The sequence below is a fragment of the Limanda limanda genome, chromosome 8 (genome assembly GCF_963576545.1).
Source record: "Limanda limanda chromosome 8, fLimLim1.1, whole genome shotgun sequence".
Lineage (NCBI taxonomy): Eukaryota > Metazoa > Chordata > Actinopteri > Pleuronectiformes > Pleuronectidae > Limanda > Limanda limanda.
In genome coordinates, this window is record NC_083643.1 from 23,847,019 (window position 1) to 23,872,214 (window position 25,196).

Genomic DNA, 25,196 nt, shown 5'->3' on the forward strand with positions numbered 1-25,196 from the left:
CGGGGCTCTGTTACAAACACAGACACTGCAACTCTATTACACTGTAAAATCTATGTGTACAGAGGTCTAAAGGTCTGAGACCACGTTCCCATTTTGAACCTCACTGCATCTTCAAGGGATGATCTATAGGCAGCTGCAGTTTTTAGAGTTATGTCTAAACAAACCTTCAGTGTAAGTAAGAAGTAAGAATAAGAGTAAGAAGGGAACATTCTTACAGAGGTGTATAGTCAGTCCTAACAGAAATAATAAAGTTGAATGATTGAGGTAGTGGCAATCATTAAAAACACATCGCACACACACACATAAGTTCTAAAGTAGAGCAGGGCTATAGACTTTTAGTAACTTTTACATGTGCATTAGACAACATATATATGAGCAAATGAAATGCAGTGCACATTGATTGACTGATGAAAACATCTTTTATAATAAATAACAGAAATTCTAGCAACATTTAATTCCTTGCATTTGGACCAATATGTTAAGGCCCTACATTTCACACACTAATAAATCAGTCCCCTAAACATGTAGGCATTTTTTCATCAACATCAATGAGTTATTCTCGGTGAAATCAACAAGAATGTCCCTATCTCACAATGTTAAAGAGCATAAAAAAAATCTCCTGAATCTGCCCCTTGATTTTATATATTTGGTGGCTATAACAAAATAAACATATTCTCCAGGCATCTTTTATAATAGTATTTGTAAATTGACAAATTAACTTCTTTGTAATAACAGGTTTCTCCACTCAAAAACTACCCTGACATTATGTTAATTGTTTCTTCTCTATCTCTTTATATCTAGATTTGTCGCAGCAAAGTGAAGGAGACCCAACAGCAGTTCTTCCACAGTCTTGCAGTGAGACAGAGCCTGGCCTTGCACTTCAACATCCAGCAGGACTGTGGTCACTTCCTGGCCGACGTTCCGGCACGCCTGCTGCCGTGGGAGGAGGAAGAAGATCAGGAGGAGGAAGATGATGATGAGGAGGAAGAAGACGCGAGTGGGCTGAAGGACAAAGAGAAAGAAACTAAGACCGAGGCCAAGGCGACAGACTATAAAGCACCGAATGGTAAATTACACGAAACCCCAGCAACGGGTCACACAAACACGGCCAATCGCTTGAGGAGCCGAGTGGTGGTCATCACACGCGAGGTGCCCTTCCAAACGGTGGCAGATTTTGTGCGAGAGGGTGTCGCTCGCCACACTCACAACCCGGAGCTGTACGAGCGGCAGATCTGTCTCCTGCTGCTCCAGCTGTGCTCCGGCCTGGAGCACATGAAACCCTATCACGTGACGCACTGTGACCTGCGACTGGAAAACCTGCTGCTGGTCAACTGCCAACCTGGCAACCCCTGGAACCTGGACTTACTCGAGCCCAACAACAACAGCAACAGCACCAGCAGCTCGGGTGCAAACTCCACTGGTGCTGTGGCAGCTGCCGCCAATGCCACGTGTCCCGCCCGCCTCATCATCAGTAACTTCTCCCAGGCAAAGCAGAAGAGCACTCTCATGGCTGCCGACCCCACCACGCTGAGGGACCAGTCGCGCCTGGCGCCAGAGATCGTCACGGCAACCCAATACCGCAAATGTGACGAGTTTCAGACCGGGATTCTCATCTACGAGATGCTGCACCAGCACAATCCCTTTGAGGAGATGCCCGAGCTCAAGGAGAGGGAGTACACCTGGGCTGACCTGCCGCCGCTGCCCGTCAGGTCGCTCTACTCACAGGGCCTCCACCAGCTGGCCAGGTTACTGCTCACCGTCAACCCCTCTGAGAGGATACGCATGTCCGAGGCCCGGGCCTGCCTGCAGTGCCTCCTCTGGGGCCCTCGGGAGGACCTGTTCCAGGCGCTGGGCTGCAGCAGCATAGGCCCCATGTCAGGGGCCACAGCCAGCCAGCGCGAGGCCACACTCCAGAACTGGTTGGACCTGAAGCGGACGCTGATGATGATCAAGTTTGCCGAGCGCTCGCTGGACACAGCTTGTGGCGTGAGCCTGGAGGACTGGCTTTGCTGCCAGTATCTGGCGTTTGCCAACACGGACACCCTGAGCCGGGTGGTGCACATCCTGCAGCTGCCGCAGCCGCATCAAAAGTCCCAGAGCCAGCCGGCACAGAACCAAACTTCAACCCAGACACATCAAGCAAACACCTTCCACGCTACTCAGTCACAGCCACTCTGAGCTCCTCTCCTCAACTGTTACTATAGCAACTGATCCAACGTTCCCCTGGGTGGTACCTCGGCAAATGTTAAAGAAAGGGGGATGGAAGCTAATTGTCAGCTTTGACTGTGCAGCAGCCGCAGGGGCTCACAACAAACCGGCTGGTCGTCCACTGTCTTTGTTGTTGTCATGGACAAATCAATCCCCCTAGCTCCCGCCAAACAGCTCGGCTTCATGATCAGGGTCATTCATATCCCTCAGATCAGCAACTGCCTCATCCAGTGACCGTCTCACATGGTTTTCAGACTTTAAAGGAAGCTGATGCAGAGTTATTTGTTTCTTAGCTTTTCTTCTCACATGTGATTTAAACTAAACCAGATCTGGATTGAAGAAATTAATTATAAATGTGAGGGATGTTCATGTTCTGTATTTTCTTCAGCCAAATTCTGAAAAAGTTGTGGCATTCATTAGGTACAGTTGGCGGCCGTCTCTGTGCTTTATTCGAGACAGAATCAAATGGAATTAAATAAAAACTTTATATTGTAACACATGAATATTTTACAAGTTTCACCAGACTTCTGAAGAGGCACCACAGTTAGAGTTTTTGGAGAGGAAACTTGAAATCATCAGAATTTGTATTCTCCAAATGATTTAGGTCTTTGTTACATTTAAGCAGCAGTTCAAGATGCAGATTACATTTTTTTTATGAATAGAAAAAGAGAAGTGAAGGAAAATTATTTGATATGAAGGCAATGTGGGGAAAAAGTCAAAACGAATATCCTCTTCAAAATTGGAGCAGAAGTGGTCAGAAGCAGAATTTGCCCTTTTCAAAATCAAATCTAATCAGGGTCAGATATTTTTTTAAATAAAGTGATAAAAAAAGTGAAATAAGTTCCACTGAAGCCAAAGATTGAGCACAAATGGTTTTATTTAATTTTAAAGAAACTTTAAAGATTTTTTTTAGCAGAGGTTTATTTCATGAATACAGTAAGATGTTATTTAACAATAACTAGATTTATTGTTTGAACAGATGAGGCTGAGTTAAATGTCACTTTAAAATCATTACTTTACAATATTATTAACCTTACACTTCAGGTTTTCCTGATTGAGAGTAAGTGATGAACCCTGAGCTGATTTATTTTTTTGCAGTTTTCCAAGCACAGTTAAAAAGTTTTAGACACTTGGAAAGTTTAAATGGATCACAACTGCCCCAGCTGTTGGTTTGGTTTCTCCTCGGAGGAAGGTGCAATTGTTTTATCTTCTGTTGTTTCTTTTGGATGTAACAGTGTGTGAACGTTTGCTCAACAGTATGCAGTCTTTTACTAATCCTCTTCTCTATTTGTTTTGTGGCACATAAACTGAATCATTTCAGTTCAGTCCTGCGACATCAGAAACAAAGTGAATTTCATTGTTCAAGTTTTTTTTTCTTCCAGCGGACGGGATGTTTGGGAGGACTGCAAAACGTTCTTCTTTGTCTGTTGTGTTGTTTTTGTCAAGTTGTGTCGGAACGGTTCTGTGCGTTACAGACGACATTTGCACATTCGGTCTGAACGTTGGTGCTCCTTGATGGAGACTGAAGACACGATGAGGATGATGATGATGCACGAGAGACTGAAAGAAGTTCCTGTGATTTTGAAGAGCTGGATATGTTGTTTTGCAGTGAGTGGAATCTTTTTTTTTTTTGTTTGTTTGTTTTTTTGCCTGGACTGAAACAGACACTGGGGCCTTGTCTCATCAACTTCTGATCTTCCACTCTGTGAACCACTTAGCTTCACACGTATGAACTAATAGTTCAACCGCAGCCTTGAAGAGAAACTGCTCAACCACTGAGGCTTCCATTCCTCCGGCCACGTTTCCCCCCCGTCCTCCTGTCGTAGCACCGCGGCTCGACAGACCCTATGTGCTTCAACTAAACAAGCTCTTTGTTATTGATCAGTAACTTCCTGCCTGGAGTCAGTGCAAGCAGCGCGTACATTCAAGTCAAATTTCTATCATTTTTGGAGTTTTGTGCACATGGGTTTATTCGTGGTTATGATGAACACCCACATTGAAAAACATCTGTGAGTCAGAACTGTTTGCTTCAGTGCAGAATGTTCCCTTGACATGGACGATGTTTACAAACATACTGACTGCAAGACATCCACAAGTTTAGTCTTTTCTTTCTCGATCATATCCAAAACCTGCAGCAGTTCATCTTCTCACGGAGGAGCAAATGTACGTTTTGGGATCAGGATCCTGTTCGTTTTACTGCAGATGTACAGAACAAGAGCTTGTTGCTGCGTTTTAGGGTTTGTGTTCTAAGGAATGTGTGTGGACAGCACTGGTGGCTGTCCTTGTATCTAGAGATTTAAGCCTTTATATATTATATATAGTATAAATACACATATATAATCTTTATCTATTTTAATCCACACACTATTTTGTCAAGTACAGAGCACCTGTATTTCTGTCGTTAGAGTCCAAATATCATTTATTCATTTGTTTCAAGTTTTACTTGACGTTCCTGATTCTGGCTTGTTTTGGTGAGTAGCTATCACTGTCCTGAACAGAGGATAAATAGAACTCAATCTCACTCTTCAGGCACATTCATGTACAGAACAATGTACAGTATTGTTACCCCTCTGCTGAGGAGATGAACCACTTTGAAATGAGGCTGAAGGAGGATAACGGAACGTACCATGAAAAACCAAGCATTTATCGACAGCAAATATTCAGCTTCCTGTGTTGTACTTTTTCCCTTTGCTCTGTTTTCTCTCGTTGCGTTGTTTATTGCCACTGAACAGAAAAACGGAAGCTCTCAGAGGATTTCTATTGAAATGTGTACAGTATGTCTCCTGGCTTGCCGCCCTTTATTGTTGATGGAGTTAACCGACAGTAACAGAACAATAAATATATGTTTTTATAGATCAACTGTGTGACGTTGTGTTATTGCTGCTGTGTGATCTTGATTAGCCCCTCGCAGCTCGACAGGTTGTCTTCACCTACCTCCTTTTTTTTTACAAAGTCTCAAATGCAGCTGTACGTGAAAAGATTTAAACCTAAATTAAGTCATTTTAAAGTTTATTCCTCTGTCGCTTAAGTCTTTTATTATGTATGTGATTTGCATATCTGTTTGTGCATCAGTGATTTCAGCCAAATAACCATCTTCCTCAAGCTTCGGGGCTGATAATGAGTCTTTAAATTATTCACAGTGTCCCAACTAAAACTGGAGATATGTTAATCGTGTCACTGGTTTGAAACATGAACCATAACTAAACTCCAGAGAAACCTGGAATCTGAGTGTTTATGCATATGCATATACATATATCTTAAAGATGACGACATCTCCACATTTTACTCTTATTCAGTGATTTATACATTTTATACACTCATAACACTTATTTATATTAATTAAAGTCAATGTTTTGTTCTATATGCATTTATTTATGTTTTCAGGTTGTTACATTTCTGGTTTAAAGATATGTCCTCTGATTTATTTCAACTGCAAAGTATATTACACCTCACTGCAGCTCACTATTGATCTACACTGAAACTTTATGTTTTGAGAAATCTACTCAAGCACTTTGTTATGAACCCCCAAAAAGTATGATTTAAAAAACCTCCAACTAAACCATGTTATTAATACCTTTTCATTGTGTCATATTTGTAATACAGTGGCCATAAAACAGGCTATCTGGACCAAAATGGAATGTTGTTTGCAACATATACTTGAGTCATACTCAGTTTGGGGGTGGGAGGTGTTCTGTTGGCCCATATTGATTTTATTGAATTGTGCCACCACCTGCTCCACCACCAGATGGAGACATTCATCAGACGAAAACCAGGGGGCACTGTTCACCTGCTGTTGAGTGTCTCAATCATCCATTGGTTTGTTTCCTTTGGCTTCCATGTCTAACATATTCACTATGATTTTACAATTAAAAATAATATGACAGCATAATAATCTGCCATTTATGAAAGTCAGTCATTTAGCTTGAACTTTAGAACCAAAGTTGTGTCTGCACTTGCTCTTTTTACAAGATCTACCCAAAGAAATACAAATATCAAGACTTACTGTGGCACATTTGTCCAATAAAACTACAAAATGATCTCCTACATTGCTCAAACCTGTCCAAATCCACTGCATGAGGTTATGGTGAAGGATTATCTGCTGGCAGTAATCGTGACATTCATCCGTCTGCATCCAGTTCCATGCTCCACTTGGTTTATTTCCTGTATTGTGACCTATTTCTGAATCAATACTGTGGCCGAATGAGGTCAACGAGAAAACTGAGGGTCAGAGGAGCCTCGGAGGTGACTGCAGGGGGTGCAGCGCAATAAACTGTAAAGGAAAATAAAAGTACTGTAGTGATATTGTCACGGGAAATGAAAGAAAATATCATCTAAATGAAAAATATCAGTAGGGATAAAAGAAAGACGTTACAACATGGGCTGTCTATAAGCTGAGTGTTGCAGATTTGTGATTGAAAAGCTACAAAACAAAATGAACCTATATTTAATAAAGTCTTTTTTCTCTTTCTGTGCATCCTTCAACCCTTAGAGAGGTTTTGAGGAGGAAGATTTGCAGTGTGCTGATGACAGCTGATTGTTCTGTTTTTAAATGGGTTTTCAGTTTTCATTTCAAATCCTGTCAGTGAGGTTTCCCCCAGGTAATTGTTAAATGACTGTGGAGGTGTGTTTAAGATGCAGACCAGCAGGGATGCAGTAAGTGTTTGTCATAAATGATAGATGGAAGAAAAGCAACAGGCGGAGGATGAGAGGAAAGTGGTAGAGCGCTGAGTTATATGGTGGGAAGTAGAAATATTCCAGTACTGTACTTCACTATTTGCACTTACTTCAGTGTTTTTATTTTACATTCAACTCTTATCTTTAAATCTTTAATATTGTATTATCATTACTCCACTTCTTTTATGTTACTGTTACTTTGCCTATTCAAGTCAGTTAAACTAAACAATCAGCAAATATATGATGGATTATTATAACTTTTTACTGCAGGACTTTTGCTTGTGCATCACATTTTACTCTTTCCCATTATTTTATTATATTTTCAGAGTAATTGTTGAGACAATAACAAAACACGTACTTGTCCCCAACTCTTCTAAACTCAAGAACTAAAACAGCAGCAACAATTCAACAAATCCAAAAAAAAAAGAAACAAATTTTTCTCAGATGTTCCTGTCTTCCGTATCCAATCACATTCGGTTTTGAACAACAACAAAAAGCAACAGATTAAGTCATTGAGGTGTTGAGAAGGTCTCTGCTTGCTCACCTTATCGTCTCATATCATATCGAATCTTCTCCATACACAAAGTAATAGAAAACTCTGTGAGGCACTCTTCATAACAAGGATGTATCTCTGACTTTCTCAGTGATTACCATTCCATGATTACCATTCCATACAGAATCGACAAAGTTTCCATCACCTGGTGTGACCAGCCTATTTTTGCCGTTTTCAGGATTGGAGCAATTTTAGCATCAGAAAACTTCAGGCCAGATGTTAAGGTTTGAATTAACTGATGACTTGAGTAATTGAGTGTATGCAGTGACAGCATCCGGATGTGAGCCACTTCAGGCAATGGTGTTGCACTTCTGATCTTCTTGTGGATCCGAGCCTAAAGTTGTCCAATTGTAAAAAAAAAAAAGCAACAGTGGCCCAAATATCCCAAAACAAATGTGTAGCCTTTTTTGGGGGGCAAACATGCGGTGCTCTCGGCAAGGTGTTATCTGGATTTGAACCTAAAGAGGTCCATGTAGCACAAAACAAATTCAGGCCAACTTTGGCAGCTTTGAATAACAAGCAGGATTGGTTTGGCTTACTTGTGGCCAAGACATGGCAAACAGGAGTGGGCAGCCCGAGTGCCATCAGTCCTTATATGGGCTGGATGTGTGGAATCTGGGCCAAATCTGGGTCTAAACAGTTATTCTATGTGGGAAGCATCCTCTGAAATTCCCACCTCTATTTCCCTCTCCCCCTGCCCCCTCAGGTGCTGTGTAGATGGAGTTGAACAGAAGTTCATCCAGAGAGTAATATGTTTCAAAATATGAAAGTTTGCACAGATTTTTTGATATATGAAGGAGCTGGATGATCAAAGTGTAAGTTTTGCTTTGAAATGATCAAATGAAGAGAACACTTTTAGCAACTTAACCAAATGGGTATTTTTTGGTGTTTATTGCTAAGTAGCTTAAAAAGATTAATAAAATGTCATTAAAGGAATCTCACAGGTGAATCAAGTAAGATAAAGTTATTTCCAAATCAGTTCTATTCAAAGGCATATTAAATTGTAACTGATGCCTTTAATAATGGCTAATAAATCATATCTTAATGGTTCAAAAGTCGGAAGCAATTAATAAGAAGCTTTGGTTCGCTGAGTTGTGAAGAATCTCCTTTGATGCTGTTTATCTTCCGGGTTGTTCTGATCTATGCAGAGGGAATAAATGATTTATTAACTATCTAAAAGCTATTGGTTTAATTTATAGAGCCTGTAAATATAGGATACCTTAAGTGGCACTTACCTATTTCAATTTACCATCTTGGTGTAATGTGTTGAGACTGTGCACTGCCAGGCAGCGAGGTGAGGATTACCTTAACTGTAGCTGTAACCAGATTTGGTGGAAAGGGCCTGGATGAGAGGAGGGATGAAGATGAGTGTTGAGCTATCTGAGGTGTCATCACTGCACCCGGCACATGCACACCCCCGGTATTAACAGTTATGTAATTTCACACTGAATCATCCCCAACAGCTAAACTCCTCAGAGGAGGAAGAAGAGAGAAGAGTAGGAAGAGAGCAGGAGGAGGAGGTTTATTCTTGGGACAGGTTCAATCAGTTTGGAGGTCAGGAGATTTAAATGAGGAAGAGAGGCTGAGGGAGAGAAGAAGAAAATAAAAAAGTTTGTGTGTCCCTCAAATACACCTGTCCCTCCCCCTACCTCTGTTGCATCTGTTGCATAACTAAGACAACACCGAAAATTTAGGCTAAAAACATGTATATGATGATGTTTCCAGGCAAATTCAAATGTCGGGGCTTTGTCTGTTGTTTTTTTTACATTTGAAGAAGGAGTCACCAGTTACTGTTTACCCCTGAAACTCCAGAAGGGTTTTGTGGATTCAAACACTTCACCCACCCATCCATCAGCATAATGAGTAGATAATGAGTGAATTTTCATTTCTGGGTGAACTTTTGCTTTAAAGTTAGGTTAAGAATTAGGATTAGGCAAGCAAAAACTATGAATAAGGTAGGGTTCAGATGAAAGTTAGGTTTAGGTTAATGTAAAGTTAAGGTCAGGTTTAGATTGAGGTTAGGGTATTTGGGTAAGCCGCTACCCTACTAGGATACTCACCATTGTGTCCTATATTCTAAAAATGGTTTTGGTTAATGTTGGGTCAAGATTAGGTTTAGATTAATGTGAGGTTAGGGTTAGATTAAAGTTAAGGTAAGGGTAGAGATAAGGGTTTGACAAGTATTATATATGGTTTAGGTGAAGTTGGGGTTAAGATTAGGGTAAGGCAAGTAGGTGAGGGTGAGGGTGAGGGTGTGTGTGTGTGTGTGTGTGTGTGTGTGTGTGTGTGTGTGTGTGTGTGTGTGTGTGTGTGTGTGTGTGTGTGTGTGTGTGTGTGTGTGTGTGTGTGTGTGTGTGTGTGTGTGTGTGTGTGTGTGTGTGTGTGTGTGTGTGTGTGTGTGTGTGGGGCAGACAGCAGGGGGGGGGGGGGCGGTGGTCATGTTATTATTGAGCGGGGCCGCCGGTGGAAGATGCGCTGCAGGGGTGGGACTTGGTGTCTGCAGTCGCTGGCTCTCGGCTGAGCCTGCACACAGAGATGCTTCTCACAGCAGCAGCAGCAGTTTCCCAGACTCCAGCGAGCAGCAGCAGGAACAGACGGACATCACCTCGCTCCTCCTCCTCCTCCTCCTCCTCCTCCTCCTCTTCTTCTTCATCCCTCTGCTCCTCCACCTCCCCACTGCCGGGCCACGTCTGAACGCTCCTGGATGCGCTGCACCACAGGAGCAGTGTGAACGCCGTGTTCCTCCCCTCCTCCTCCTGCACCTCCTCCACCGGGACGCACAGACCGGACCGGCCCCTGTGTCATTGGATGGAGAGAGGCGCCTGAAGAAGGGAGAGCGGTGGAGTTGCTCTACCCTCCTCCTCCTCCTCCTCCTCTTCCTCCTCCTCCTCCTCCTCCTCCTCCTCCTTCCTCCACCTCCTTCTCCTCCTTCCTCCCTACTGCACCAAAAGAAAACTCCGGGTAAGAAATGCTCACTCAGGCCGTTTGGCTGCATCCACACACACCTGCCGCCCGAGCCGCTGCGCTCCTGCACCTCTCCGTGCACCAACACGCAACATGCATCATGGCGAGACTTCGGGGGTCTTTTTCCTTTGCAGGGGTGAATTTAAAGCGTGTGAGGGATTAGCTGCGCTTGTAAAATGCAGCTCTGGATGCTTCCTTCTTGTCTCTCTTTAAAATCTGGCACAGTATTGTTCTTACTCGATCCAAATATCGATGCGCAGTGCAAGTGGACACGGGCTGTAGGAGCAGGATATTGACTGTGGGGCTGGTTCGATGCTTCAGTGGTACACAGGAGGTTGAAGCAGGGATGATGAATGGCACCATGAGCTGTCCTTTCAGCACCACTCTGCTGAACTCCAGCTCTAAGCTGTGGCCTGGAAAAAAACTTAGTAGAGGTTAGATGAGCTGTGGTGTGTAATTAAACCAACTGGAAGTCTGATGTGAGCTTCAGGGAGCTAACCTGTACGACTGGATTCTCCTGTCCTGTGTTGAAGCTCTGGAGCTACTTCAGAATTATCCCTCGTCGTTAGTCCTCCTCAAACAGTTCTTTAATATAGCGTCACTTGTATTGTTTGTGTGCTGGAACTTGTGTGCATGTCTAATGTGCAGAGTGAAGTTAGAAAACTTTGTGTTGATCCTACCTGGTTTATCTGCAAGATTTTAAACTCAAGGTTTTCCATGAAATTAAACGGAATTAGCTTTTTTACAGTTTACGTAAGTGGCTCGTATATAACTTTGAATGATTTACTGAACTGCAGTTATTTTTGTAATGATTGCATATTGGCAATCAACACAACTATTAGACCCAACACGGGTCTTCTTCAGTGTTTCATTTGATCCAAACACAAGATTCAGAAGATAATGATGGCATTATTGGAGCCAATACTATGAAACTGAGTCCTGTCAGATCAGACTGCATGTTTGCTTTTCTCCCAATTGGTATTCTACATCAATCGTTCCCAAGGGGTCGCAGAATGCTAACATCCATTTAAAAGATGGTTTAACAGTTCACAGCACAGACGTTGTGCAGCCTGTGACAAAAGGCTGTGAATGAATATTGCTTCATTTCCAAGGGTCAAAAGTTAAAAAACGTCAGGAGACCAAATGTTCTACAGCGTATACTAATCCTATAAAGTGATGCAGATCATGAAGCTGTAAAGAATGTCAGTTATCAGTTGTGTTTGTTTGGCTAAACAACAACAAATGAATCTTTGCGGCTGCTTGATGTTTTATGCAGACATTGTATGGACGTTACTTTTTCTTCTACTTTTACTTATGGGCACTCTGTCGGTTTATTGTTACTCAAGTTGACTGATTGTCCCGCAGATTCTTTTTTGACTCTTGAGGACCTCTGCCCAAACATACTGACTTCTCTCTTTGCTGTGGCCCATTTTAAAATCAAAAGATGTGCTCTGAATATCTGGGAAAAAATCGATTGATTCGTCCTTTTCTTGAAGCCACATATTTGCTTTACAGAGGCTTTTAACATGAATCACATCCAGAAGCTGTGTGTTGAGCATACGCTTGAAAACAAAACACGTATCAAACTCCAGGGCCTGGAAAACAGCTCTTGTTAACATGAGATCACACTCTGAGGCACGTGTGTGTGTGTGAGTGTTTGTCAATGTCTATCTATAGTTATGAGGGCCAATTTTGGTTAAATGCCATCATTATGAGGACATTTTATCTGGTCTTCACGATTTCAATGGGCTGTTTTTGACTTGGTTTTAGAGTTAGGGTTTAGTTTATGGTTAGGGTTAGGCATTTAGTTGTGATGGTTAAGGTAGGGTAAGGGACTAAGGAATGCACTATGTATATGAATGTCCTCACAACTATAGAGAGACTTGCATGTGTGTGTGTGTGTGTGTGTGTGTGTGTGTGTGTGTGTGTGTGTGTGTGTGTTTTACTGGGATTCTCGCTTCTAAGCCAAGCTGAAATATGGCCTGCTCAGAATTCAATTCCTCCTCTAGCACTTGCAATCATCTCAGCCATTCGTTTAACACCTACTCTCTTTCTCACTCTGTCATAGACTTCCCCTGACACACACACACACACACACACACACACACACACACACACACACACACACACACACACATACCTCAGAAGAAAAGTGCTATTACATTTAGAAAAGTGAGAGCACAAAGATGAACAGTGAGGAATCTCCTCTAACACCTGCTGACATTTTCAAAGCGTTTCCTTCCTTACATCGAGCACTGGCCGACACTTTACTGTGTCACAGTTCATTTTTCCTGAACAGAACATGTAATTGGTACATTTTTTGCAGGATGTGTGTGGTCAGAGCGGTTTGCTGTCGGATGTAGCAGCAGATAAGTTCTCTAAACACTGCAGGCTGGAGAGAGAATCATTAGGTAAAGATGAAGGGCTTTAGATGCCCAAAGATATTATCAAGTATAAAACTGTGTTGAAAACATATGAAACAAGTTGGCTTGCTGACGGTTCATTTGAGATAATAGTTCTAAATGGGGAAATAGAGGGGTGCGATGTATTTTCCAATCAAACACCAGAGTGGCATCAATCCTCTCATCAGAGTCACGAAGTGAGAAAATAAACATCCCTTTAACCTGCTTTAATCTGATTTCCCATTAGGTTTTAAAGCTAGGGTTGGTAATATTGGAAAAGCTGAGCAGGCAATGCATAAAATATTCAATCGATACACCCCGACGACTCCTATTGGCCGTCTCTACAAAGCTACGCCCCCAAAAAACACATGAACTCGCACTGATTGACAACTACAAGAAAACGACTTCTCAGTGACTCGCTCGCTAGCTTTCTTCCTGTGAGTTGGGATTTTTGGTACCAACAGACAGTTTCATCCAAAACACTTTGCCAGCTGGAGGGACTCTGATGTGAACACTTCCTGCATTACTCCATGAGTCCATACGTGTCTCTATGTCGCGATTCAAATCACAGGACACAGGTCGACCTTTAGTTGAGTGATCTAACGTCAAGTGGAACATGGACTACTTCACCCATCACACATTATAGACCACGCTATAGACTGCTATACCGCTTGCATCATTGTGACCTCTCACCTGGTGGCCCAATGCTGACAGCACCGTCAAACGCAACAGTGGTTATTACAGAGAGCTTTAAAAAAATTCCAGGCTTCGATTAAAATGTCTCTAGTTTATAGATATAGTACCTCTCGAGAATAGAGCTACTTTGTTTGCAAAGCATCGTCAGTATTTGGACAATAAAAATATCTTGTATCAAAGAGATGTAGCTTATCACACATGCTCAAAAAGGAATCATAGAGGCCCATCAAGGTACATATCTTTGTAGCCTTCTTGAATGAGAGTCTCCTTCTCAATGAAGACTGGCTGCTCATATGGGGCCATTCGACATTGCCTTGAAACGTTGATAAACCTAATTTGACCCCACTTGATAGGTTAACGTACAGACACATGCACATCAAAAGTTCTAAAGGCTGCTACACACTACAGGATAATCGACACGATTTCAGACACGTTTTGCCCTTTCTGACGATTGCAGAGTCTGTGCCGATGATCTTCACAAATAATCCTGAAGTTTAAGGGGTTTACAAAATAGTCTTAATGCCAATGATTGAGTCAGGACCCCCCCCGTTCTCAAAACATGTTTGATATTGATTCTTGAGCAGCTCTTATCAGCTCCGTCAGAAACCCACAGAAGCCATTGAGAGCAAGCTGATCGGGAAGCGTTACCAACCGGATGTTGCGCACTTGTACAGCACTTGTATCTTACAGACGGCAAGTGTGTGGTCGGAAGTTCTGGCCAAATTTTCCAGTGTGTGTTTAACGTCCCCTGTCCATGTTAGTGTGTATTGTGTCTCTATGTGTCTCTATCTCTGTGTCCGGTGGAGGCCTGGCAGATGCTCCTCCTCCTTCCTGGCTGGTGGTGGAGACAATGATCCGGATTGGAGAGGCATGCACCCCAAGCCTCCAATCATCAGGAAGAGTCACTCAGGGCTGCTATTTTAATTTGTCTTTTGACAGTGAAGCAATTGTGTTGTTCAGTGAGGAATTATTTTCAATATAAGGGTTTGTGCAGCTCTTGTTAAGTGTCCTCTTTTTGTTATCTTTGCCTCTTTGATTTGAAAAAGCTCCCTCCGGCCTGTTTTCTGTTAGTTAGTTTTCATTACAATCGAAAACCTGAGTTTCAAAATAAACTAAACAACTTTAATTATGTTGCCTCCTCTTCCCTAGCGAGCAGGGTCTGTATATGTGCGTTCTGAAGATTGTAAGATAAACAGTCAGTTAAATCTGTCATTATGTCTGGGATCCCCCACGTCTTTCTAAACGGTCAAGAGTTGAAAATCCTCTAGTGTTCAGCAGGCTTAACATGCAATACATTACCATTATTACTACGCGATGAAGGAATATAACAAAAAAAGGCAGGAATGAAAGTACAAAAAACAAATGAAGGAGGTTGTCTCCCCTCCTACACTACCTCTGATGTTTATAGCTGGTAAAGGTCACTGTTGTGCTCTATTTAAACCAGTTTCTCTGTTTTCATGTACTAAGCAGCCCGCCTGCATGGCTAAACTGAGCATACACATGTGGTTTGGCTACGAAAGCTGGCTTCCATAAATATAACATTAAAAAGGGACATAACAAACATTATACTTTGTAAAAGCCCAAATGGTTAAATAACTGGAAAGAAGTAAAAAAATAAATACAACTGTGTGAACATGAAATGCTGAAGTCAGTGTTTCAGTCAGACCTGATCTCTGAGCTTAAGTTTCCCTTGGAGGTCAATCGCTGAAAAACAGAACATTTCCATTAGTGTGTTAGGGGTCATTTAGATCTTAAGTGGACATTAAAGCTGAATGCCAGCAGGTTAGATATTTAAAGTGGACTTCTAACCCAAAAAGAAATAAGGATTTAGAGTGAAAGCATAAAAGACAGTGTTACTGTCCAAATACCTCTGGATCTGACTGCTGTTACTCAATAGTTAATCAATAAAGCCGTGGCGGGGCTTCAAGTCGCCGCTCTTCCCCAGAATCCAGGCTCCCACCCACTTCCACATTACTGAAAGTGAATGAATCTTTTGTCCACAACAAACAGTCAGGTCTGACGGACGTTCCTGCAGCACTAAGAGCTCCCACTGTCCTGTATTAGCCTAATTGTGAGGGTGTTTACCAATGAGCGGTGGACAACAATCACACAAGGTTTTGAGATTTGTTGGTTTAGCTCCAGACTCGTGCTTCAATATCAGAGAGGTAATAAAAAACCAGAGGCACTGAATATGTCTATTCAGGTGAAGAAATAAGTCTGAATGCAGTGGGTGTGTTGTGATGCATTTGTGTGTGATGGAGCTTTTTCTCGTATATAACATGTCATTGTTTATCTGGACAAAAGGCAAAAATCATTATTCTAGGAAATAAGCTGGCAGTTATTCAACCAAGTGAGTGATTTGCCTCCATTTGTCTGCTTTAATTGTGTTTGCTCAGTTTTATCCACTCTCTAAATGAGCTTTTTTGGACTTTCTCTCATAAACCCATCACAAACTTTACTTTGAGCTTTTCTCTCCGTCTGGGGAATAAAGGTAAGGAACATTTAAGCTCCAGGTTTCTGGACACAAATCAAACTCCAGTTGTTTAAGTAGCTCTCGACTGAATATACAAATTAGAGGGAAATAATGTTCTACTTAATCTCACACTCAAAGATTTTAAGATGAACAATTTGTGGCCTCAATGAGCTTCTGGCTGTGGACTGGTAGATAAAATTGCCCTGATCAGTCGTAAACTGCTCAGAGTTCATTGTAAATTTTAATTGTTTCTGTTCCTTTGCTGCACTTTTATCAGCCAGTAGCAGGGGCGGATCCAGATGGGGGGCACGGACCCCTATAGACATCTGATGGGTCAATTAAGTGCCCCTGTCCTGTCCGTATTCTTTAAAAAACAATTGTCATTCACTATCATTCACTACTACAATAAATATGACTTTGAACACTTAATTTGTTAGGAATTTAGGATTCAAATTCGACTCGAAACAGCATCATTTACACCAGGTTTTTTGCCTGATCTCCGCTGATGGAAGTACCCGCACTGCACCCTGCACGTACCCTTGTGTGCGGCGGCATGTTTTTTCTTCTGCCATTTTTTTACGTCTGAAGAAGTCACCAGTTACTTCAGTTCTATTGGATTTAGCCCTGAAACTCCTAATGTGTTTTGGGGACTCAAACACTTCTCCCACCCCTCCATCGGCATACATGTGAGTAGGTTAATGAGTGCATTTTCATTTTTCTGTGAACTATCCCTTTAAATGTTCATCTCACTGAATCAGGGATTGCGTATGGATGTTGGACATATAAATGGCCCCTCTGTGTAAATTGGGGCCCCTTTATGACTCCTGCTTTAGACAAATCCTGGATCCTCCTCCTGGTCAGGAGAGGTGACGTATCGTCGGCAAGAAAGTTTGAGCTTTGGGTTATTTTGAACCCTGAGTGATTGAGTTGATTCGCTGCAGATTCTTCTCGACTGAGCTGGCACCAGCGCTGACATTTAAAAAAAAAATAAAAAAAAAAGGTGGCGGCTGGTGCATTGCTGCTTTTCCTTTCCTTCACCATTTACCAAATGAGCTGTCTAAACCAGAGAGTCAAAGTGGAGCTGACATGGGAACAGGCTGTGATGTCGGGGTGTAGGACACAGGCAGAGAAGAAGATGTGGCTCAGTTGCCTGCACACAGATTCAGATCCTCAGCCGCTCCATAGAAAAACGGCAGTGAGGCAGTTGATTTGATTGTGAGTCATTGGGCGAGATTTAAAAGCAAAGTTGATTGATCAGTTGTTGGAGAGAAAGAGAGAGAAAGAGAAAGACTCGGAGGAGAGCAGCTGACAGACCTGAGAGCCCTCCTCCGTACTCCTGCTCTCTGATGGGCTCTGTTTCTTCATCCCTATTCTTTATTTTCCTCCATCACTTATTTCTATTATCTCATCCTTGTCTTTTTTCTACCCTCATCTAACCATCCTCTCACCTCTCTCTCTCTCTCTCTCTCTCTCTCTCTCTCTCTCTCTCTCTCTCTCTCTCTCTCTCTCTCTCTCTGTCTGTGTGTGTGTGTGTGACATAAATCACTGTGTGTGTTCCTTATTGATCAGAGCTGCTCCCACATGCAGGTCCAGTACAGGGGGGATTATTGTTCTCTTATTGCTTTCTGTTCTCAGCAAACATGGAGCAGCAGCAGCAGCAGCGATGGTTGTGACTATTCAATGTGAAGACGTGCTGGGTTCGTACGTTTGTGTCTCGGTCTTCCTCCCTGGTCATGTTGGTTTATTCGTGGGAGACAATGCACCAGATCTCAGACAAATTGCAGAAATACAAACGTCCAGACCCTCATCCTCCTAAAAAAAGAAGAATCTGTTTTTCATTCTTTCCAAGAATGAGAGTATTAATTATTACAATTATTATTTTTTACCTCCCTGGAGGTTGTGTTTTCACCCCGTCCCTTACGACCATGTTGAATTACTGAATTACTGGATTACTGAATTAATAGATTACTTTGAAGCTGGCTGAAGAAAGTCAAAAGGTAACTTAAAGTCATCCCCATATTAATGTGTTAATGGATTCATTCATATTTACAGTACTAAGGCTGTGAAATAGTTTTCTTGTATGTGAAAATATATATAAACAACACAACATAACTTAACATAATATAATATAACATAACACAACACAACACAACACAACATAACATTAGATTACATAACATAACACAACACAACATAACATAACATAGCATAACACAACATAATACAATATAATCCTTTATAAATCCCACAATGGCTGAATCTGCCATACAGCAGCAAACATGTAATATGAACACAAAGAAATGTAAAATATTGAAAATTATATTGAACATTTGCAAAATATTTGAAATTGCGCAAATAGAAAATTTGTATCGCACACTGTGAGTGTGAGTCAGATAAATAAGTTGCATGTGTTCTACATGGTTCAGTTCTACAGCATCAGGAAGGAAACCCCTACGACTCCTTTAGATACTGTGGATGTCTCAGTCTGTCACTGAAGGAGCTGCCCAGTGCTGTGATGGTGACGATCATGAGGAAGGTAAAGAGCAGAAAACACAAGATTCTTATTGTTGTTCTTTTTAAATGAGCGCCTGCAGCTTATCATGCTGTTACAAGCTGGAAGAGATCAGGTGGTGTGTTCTGTGACGTGAGAGGAGCACCTTTCACTCTGCTACAGATGTTTTAAGATACACCCAAAAGTAGATAATAAAAGTTGAAACTGTTTATACGTCAACATTTCATTCATTTAGGCTGTTGAAAATCCCATTTAAAAACGGAATAAAGCTGCACTTTAATTGTTTAAGTGTTTGAGTGTTTGAATCAGGAATCTTCTTTGTCATTTTGCAGCCGCTACAGTGAAAGACACCTGCTCGTCACTTCAGTCTTCACTCCTTTTACCTTGGACAGTCTCATTGCTGTTCTGGATAATTGCTCTGCACAAACTTCTCAAGCTCTGTTACTTTACATTATTAACGCTCATCACAGCCTGTTGTGCGAGCTGACATTGTGACGAGACATTATCTGATGCATATCTCGCTGATTAAAATGTCCTTTAGCATAATATGCAGTGTAGGGAGATGGTCCTTGCAGGCCTGGTGAGGACTGCCTGCAGATAAATGTGAGATAAATCTGAAGCAGTGGGAGGGCTGACATGATGTGGCCATGAAGAGGACACCTCAGTGGTTTACCTCGAAACAGCATGTTAATGAGCTGTAAATTGAAAGAAAGTGTTGTGGCAGGACAAGGAAAGGCAGAGACGCAGGTACTGCTTACTGTTGTTTATTAAGTAGACAGGAAGAACTAGCACATGTTCCCCATACGGGAAGTATATATAGCTTCAGCCTTTACATTTCCCATCAACCCACTGGGTGAGAGGACACACCCATGAGCAGTGTTGGGGAGTAACGGAATACATGTAACGGCGTTACGTATTTAGAATACAAATTATGAGTAACTGTATTCCGTTACAGTTACAAATTAAATAGATGGTATTCAGAATACAGTTACATTGTTGAAATCAGTGGATTACATGACGGTACTTCTCGAGTTTATTCACTCTCTCGTAAATCCACCGGCGGCAAAGCCCCCAGGAAGCAGCTGGAGACCAGGGCTGCCGTAAGAGCGCACCTTCCCCCGGCGGCGTGAAGAAGCCTCACCGCTACCGGCTCGGGGCCGGGACCGAGGCTCTGAGAGACTTCCGTCGCTACCAGAAATCTACGGAGCTGCTGATCCGCAAGCTGCCCTTCCAGCGCCTGGTGAGAGAAGACCGACCTGCGCTTCCAGAGCTCCGCTGTCATGGCTCTGCAGGAGGCCAGCGAGGCACGCCGGGTTCACACCGGACGCTGAAGCGCCGGGCAGCGCTAATAATATCACCCGTTGACCCAGTAGTATAAAAGCATATAGTCACTTGTTGCTCCAACATTAACTGCAACAGCGTCCCAATTTAATGTCATCTATCTGCAAGAACTTCTCCGCTGTTTGCTCCGTTCAATGTCGGGTGTCGAGGGTAAATTACGTATTCTCCGCCCCCCCCCCCCCCCTCTCTTTTTATCTTTATGACTGCTTGTGTGTCTGTAGTGGATGGGCAGAGGGGGGCATTTAATAATGTGATCGGTAAAATTGGTAAAATTAAAACTCCAGGACAACAGAAGGGGAATACAAACTATGGGATGCATACTTTATCATTTATATCATATAAAATGTCATCAATATCGTTTAAAATCATTTTTCAGTGTGTTTCCTGGAGCGATACGCTCGCGTCAAGCGCAAAAAAAAAATAGACTCGACGCCGAAACGATCGCTGCACTGCGCAAGGCAGCCTTGGCGCAGGGGGGGGGGGGGGGGTCCTTCAGCCTCCGGTGGGGCCGGCACAGAGATGGGAGAGGATGGGAGCCGGACATCCAGCTGGCCCGCCGCATCGGCGGAGAGAGAGTTTAAACTGCTGCTGCTCCACTGACTATAACAACGCCGCAATCATACACTTGCATTACAAACCGGAAGTATTCAAAGTATTCAGAATACGTTACTTAGATTAGTTAATGTAATGGAATACGTTACAGATTACATTTTTGGGCATGTATTCTGTATTCTGTAACGGAATACGTTTTGAAAGTATCCTTCCCAACACTGCCCATGAGTGCACGCCACACAGCCCCCCCCCCCGAACACCCAGAGGGAAAAATACAAAATGGGACAAAAGTCAGTACCTCTCAGGGGGTTTAACGAGGCGACCATAACGGCTACGCCGATCCCCGTCCGCAAACGCAGGGGTGGAACAAGCAGAAGGGACATCATTTACAACAGGCACAGGATCAGGAGGCACAACTGGAGAAAACAACACAGGGGTCTTAGAAGGGGGGTGACCACGACGGGGAACCCGGGCCGGTAGCACCTCTTCGCCGGCCAACAGATGAGCTGGCTTAAGTCTGTCTAACGAAACACGCTCCCTGCGCCCGCCCATGTCCAGAATGAAACTTTTAGAACCCGCCTCTAACACCCTAAACGGGCCGTCATACGGGGGCTGGAGGGGAAACCGGTGAGCATCGTGACGCACGAAAACAAACCGAAACGGGTCGCGAGATCCGTTGGCACGAAAGACCGAGGAGAAAAATGATGCACGGGCACCGGTGCACAAGCGGACTGTGACGCAGGACGCGGAAAGGGGGCCGAGCTTTGAGGCAGAAACTCCCCTGGGACGCGGAGCGGCTGACCGAGTACCAACTCTGCAGGCGAGGCATCCAGGTCAGCCTTAGGAGCCGAGCGCAACCCGAGCATCACCCACGGCAACCGATCCAACCAGTTTGCATCTGAGAGCGCAGCCCGCAATGACGCCTTAAGCGACCGGTGAAAACGTTCACACAAACCGTTAGCCTGGGGGTGGTAGGCAGTGGTACGGTGAACCTGTGTGCCCAAAGACTTTGCTAGCGCTGACCAGAGCTCCGAAATGAACTGCGGGCCTCTGTCAGAGGTGATATCAGACGGTGCACCAAAACGTGAGACCCAAGCTGAAAGAAAAGCGCGTGCCACGTCCGCAGATGTCGTGGAAGACAGAGGAACCGCCTCTGGCCACCTAGTGGTCCGATCTACCATGGTATGGAGATGTGTAAAACCCTGGGAAGGGGGAAGAGGCCCCACAAGGTCGATATGCACATGATCAAAACGCCTGGCTGGAATCAAAAATGGCTCGAGGGGCGCCCTAGTGTGCTGGTGAACTTTAGCGCGCTGACACGCCACACACGTGGCCGCCCACTCCTTGACCTCTTTGCGAAGGCCAGGCCACACAAACTTCGAAGACACCAACTTCACCGACGCCCGGACACCCGGATGAGAAAGAGAGTGCACCATATCAAAGACCCGACGGCGCCAAGCAACCGGCACCACCGGCCGGGGGCGGCCCGTGGAGACGTCGCAAAGGAGGGCAGGCCCACCATTTTGCACAACTGCCTCCTCCAGCTCCAGACCGGTACTCGCAGCTCTCAGTGCAACGATACCCGGGTCCCCAGGTTGATCGGCAGCCAGTGCGGAAAAATCAACCCCAAGATGCACAGGGCACACCAGCACCCGCGACAGGCAGTCTGCAACCGGGTTCGCTTTACCCGCCACATGTTGGATGTCCGTTGTGAATTCGGAGATCGCCGCTAGATGGCGCTGCTGGCGAGCAGACCATGGCTCTGTCACCTTCGCCATAGCAAACGTCAATGGTTTGTGGTCAACATAGGCTGTGAAAGGGCGGCCTTCCAGCAGGAAACGGAAATGACGCGTAGCCAGGTACAACGCTATCAGTTCCCGGTCAAACACACTGTATTTTCGCTCACTGTCTCGCAAACCGCGGCTAAAAAATGCAAGGGGCTGCCACGCACCCGCAACCCGCTGTTCAACAACTGCACCAACAGCCACATCTGAAGCATCGGTCGTGAGGGCGATGGGCGCCCGAGACTCGGGGTGCGCCAGAAGCGCCGCGTTAGCCAGGGCAGCCTTGGCCCCCTCAAAAGCCTGGATCCTCACAGGGGTCCAGTCAACCTGGTCCTTGGGTTTCTTAAGCTTCAAAGCACCATACAATGGTTGCAGGAGTTGGGCCGCACGCGGCAAGAAACGATTGTAAAAGTTTACCATGCCCAAAAACTCCTGTAGCGACCTGACCGAGACCGGACGGGGAAAATCCGCAACTGCATGCACCTTCGAGGGCAAAGGAACCGCACCCTGCGACGAAATGCGATGGCCCAAAAAGTCTATGACAGACAGCCCAAACTGGCACTTGGCTGTGTTGACAATGAGACCATGCCCATCAAGGCGCTGGAAAACCTGCCTAAGGTGCGACAAATGCTCATCAGCCGACGGGCTGGCCACCAAGATGTCGTCCAAATAGACGAAAACAAACGCAAGGTCACGTAGCACCGAGTCCTTCAATCGCTGAAACGTCTGCGCTGCGCCTTTAAGGCCGAACGGCATTCGCAGGAACTCGAAAAGCCCAAACGGTGTAATGACAGCAGTCTTGGGCACGTCCTCTGCCCGCACAGGCACCTGATGATAACCTCGCACCAAATCGATTTTAGAAAAAATTGTCATGCCCGCCAGACGAATCGAAAAATCCTGAACATGCGGATTTGGGTAACGGTCATGGGCCGTAATGTTATTTAAACGGCGGAAGTCGCCGCACGGCCGCCAAGAACCGTCCGCCTTGGGCACCATGTGGAGCGGCGAAGCCCACGGGCTGTCGGACTGCCTAATGATCCCCAAACGCTCCATGGTAGCAAACTCCTCCTTCGCGGTGGCTAACTTCACGGTGTCGAGGCGACGCGAACGTGCGAAAACGGGCATACCCGCAGTGGGAATGAAATGTTCCACGCCGTGTTTAGTAACCGCGGCAGAAAATGCGGGTGTTGTCAGCGAAGGAAATTCCGCCAGTAAGCGCTGGAAGACATCCTTTGACGCCGCGAAATTAGCGTGTGTTAACGGCCCGGGTCCCCCTGACTGACAAGGAAAAGACGCAAAAGACACAGCATCAATGAGCCTGCGATTAGCTACATCCACTAACAACCCATTAGTGCACAGAAAATCTGCTCCGATAATAGGAACCGTAATGGAGGCTACAACAAAGTCACACAGAAATTTGCGTCCATTGAAACACACAGTCACAGACTTGGTACCAAACGTCTCTATAGCCGAACCGTTAGCCGCTGTCAGACGCGGACCACTGCCACGGGCCGAGAGGTCCGTAGCTGCAGGAGGGAGAAGGCTCTTCTGCGAGCCGGAGTCCACCAGGAACTGATTACCTGATATGGAGTCATGAACGAACAGCAGCTCCTCTTGATCACCAGCGCCCACGGCTGCTACCGAGCGCCGGCTCTTCCGTTTCCCGGTGCCTGGAACGCGCACGGAGGAACGCAGCGGCGCGCCTTGCTGCCGAAGCGCTGATGGAAGAAACACAGCTGGCCGCGCTGTGTGCGGGTGGAGACTGCAGCCATCACTGCCGGGACCTCGTTCTCCAACGTCGACTGCAAGGACTCCACGGCCACACTCTGCACGGAGACGTTCCTCGAAGTCAGCAGGATCCGGTCCGCCTCCTCAGCTAATCCACGGAAGTCGCCGGCCGCCAAGCAAGATGAGTTGGCGAGGGCTGCGCGCACCTGCAGCGGGAGCTGGCGCAGAAAGATGTGCGGGAACAGGAAACCCTCATCCTCGGAGCCCAGCAACGACAGCATCTCGTCCATCAGGTCCACTGCCGAACCATCACCCAAACCGGGAAGCGACAGTAGCTTGTCCGCTCTCTCCGCGGCTGACAAGCTGTAGCGCCGGAGGAGAAGCTGCTTGATGGCGGCGTACTTTCCCCGCAGCGGCGGGGCTCGCAGGAGCTGCATCACGCGACGGGTGGATTGCTGGTCCAAAGCCGCGACCACCAAAAAATACCTGGAGTCGTCTGCCGTTACTCCTCGCAGATGGAAGAGAGCCTCGACGTGCTGAAACCACGGCGCAGGGTCGTTCTGCCAAAACTCCGGCAGTTTAACGTGCCCCGCGGAGCTGGTCGCTCGCGGAAGCTGCTGCGCCATGGTCGTTGTGGAAACACGGTCCACGGGAGCCGGGGAAGAAAACACGTCTTCTCCCGATGAGGAAGGGACACTATCCTCCTTCACCTCGAACATGTCCAAAAAACGGGGTCACCAATGTGGCAGGACAAGGAAAGGCAGAGACGCAGGTACTGCTTACTGTTGTTTATTAAGTAGACAGGAAGAACCAGCACATGTTCCCCATACGGGAAGTATATATAGCTTCAGCCTTTACATTTCCCATCAACCCACAGGGTGAGAGGACACACCCATGAGTGCACGCCACAGTGTCACATTTAAAGGAGAAACTGGTTGTGATGTAAATTACCGACATATGTTGATGCCGTGAAATAAGACATCCTGGTTTAAAGGTTTAGACCAGCTGCCTCTTCCGATTAGTAATTGCAACAGAGAAAAAGAAGAGCGAACGAAGGTTGAAGTTGATTCCTCCCCTGAAGCTGGCATCTCCTCCTCCGTTTATTACACAAAGTGCTTCTATTAAACCGTCTCCCTTATCACACAACACTTGTGCAGAGATTTGATGTGCTGGATGGTGGAAGGAAAGATGAGGAGAGGAGAGGATAATTAGCAGCAGAGGCAGATCCCTGTGTATCCTCCTCTCTAGGGCAGAGTGCAGGTCTGGTCTGCACTGGAGTGAATACCCACGAGTGTCTTTTGCATTGATG

At 45.0% G+C, this 25,196-nt stretch overlaps 1 protein-coding gene across 1 annotated transcript in view; it reads left to right on the forward strand.

Moving 5' to 3' along the window:
* The window catches only part of peak1 (pseudopodium-enriched atypical kinase 1), a 94,160-nt gene extending 89,093 nt beyond the window's left edge, over positions 1–5,067 (forward strand). Inside the window, exon 7 of the mRNA XM_061076818.1 lies at positions 802–5,067. Within this exon, the coding sequence (XP_060932801.1) occupies positions 802–2,178 (1,377 nt within the window). The 3' untranslated portion in view covers positions 2,179–5,067. The remainder of the gene's footprint in view (positions 1–801) is intronic.
* Positions 5,068–25,196: the final 20,129 nt, after the last annotated feature.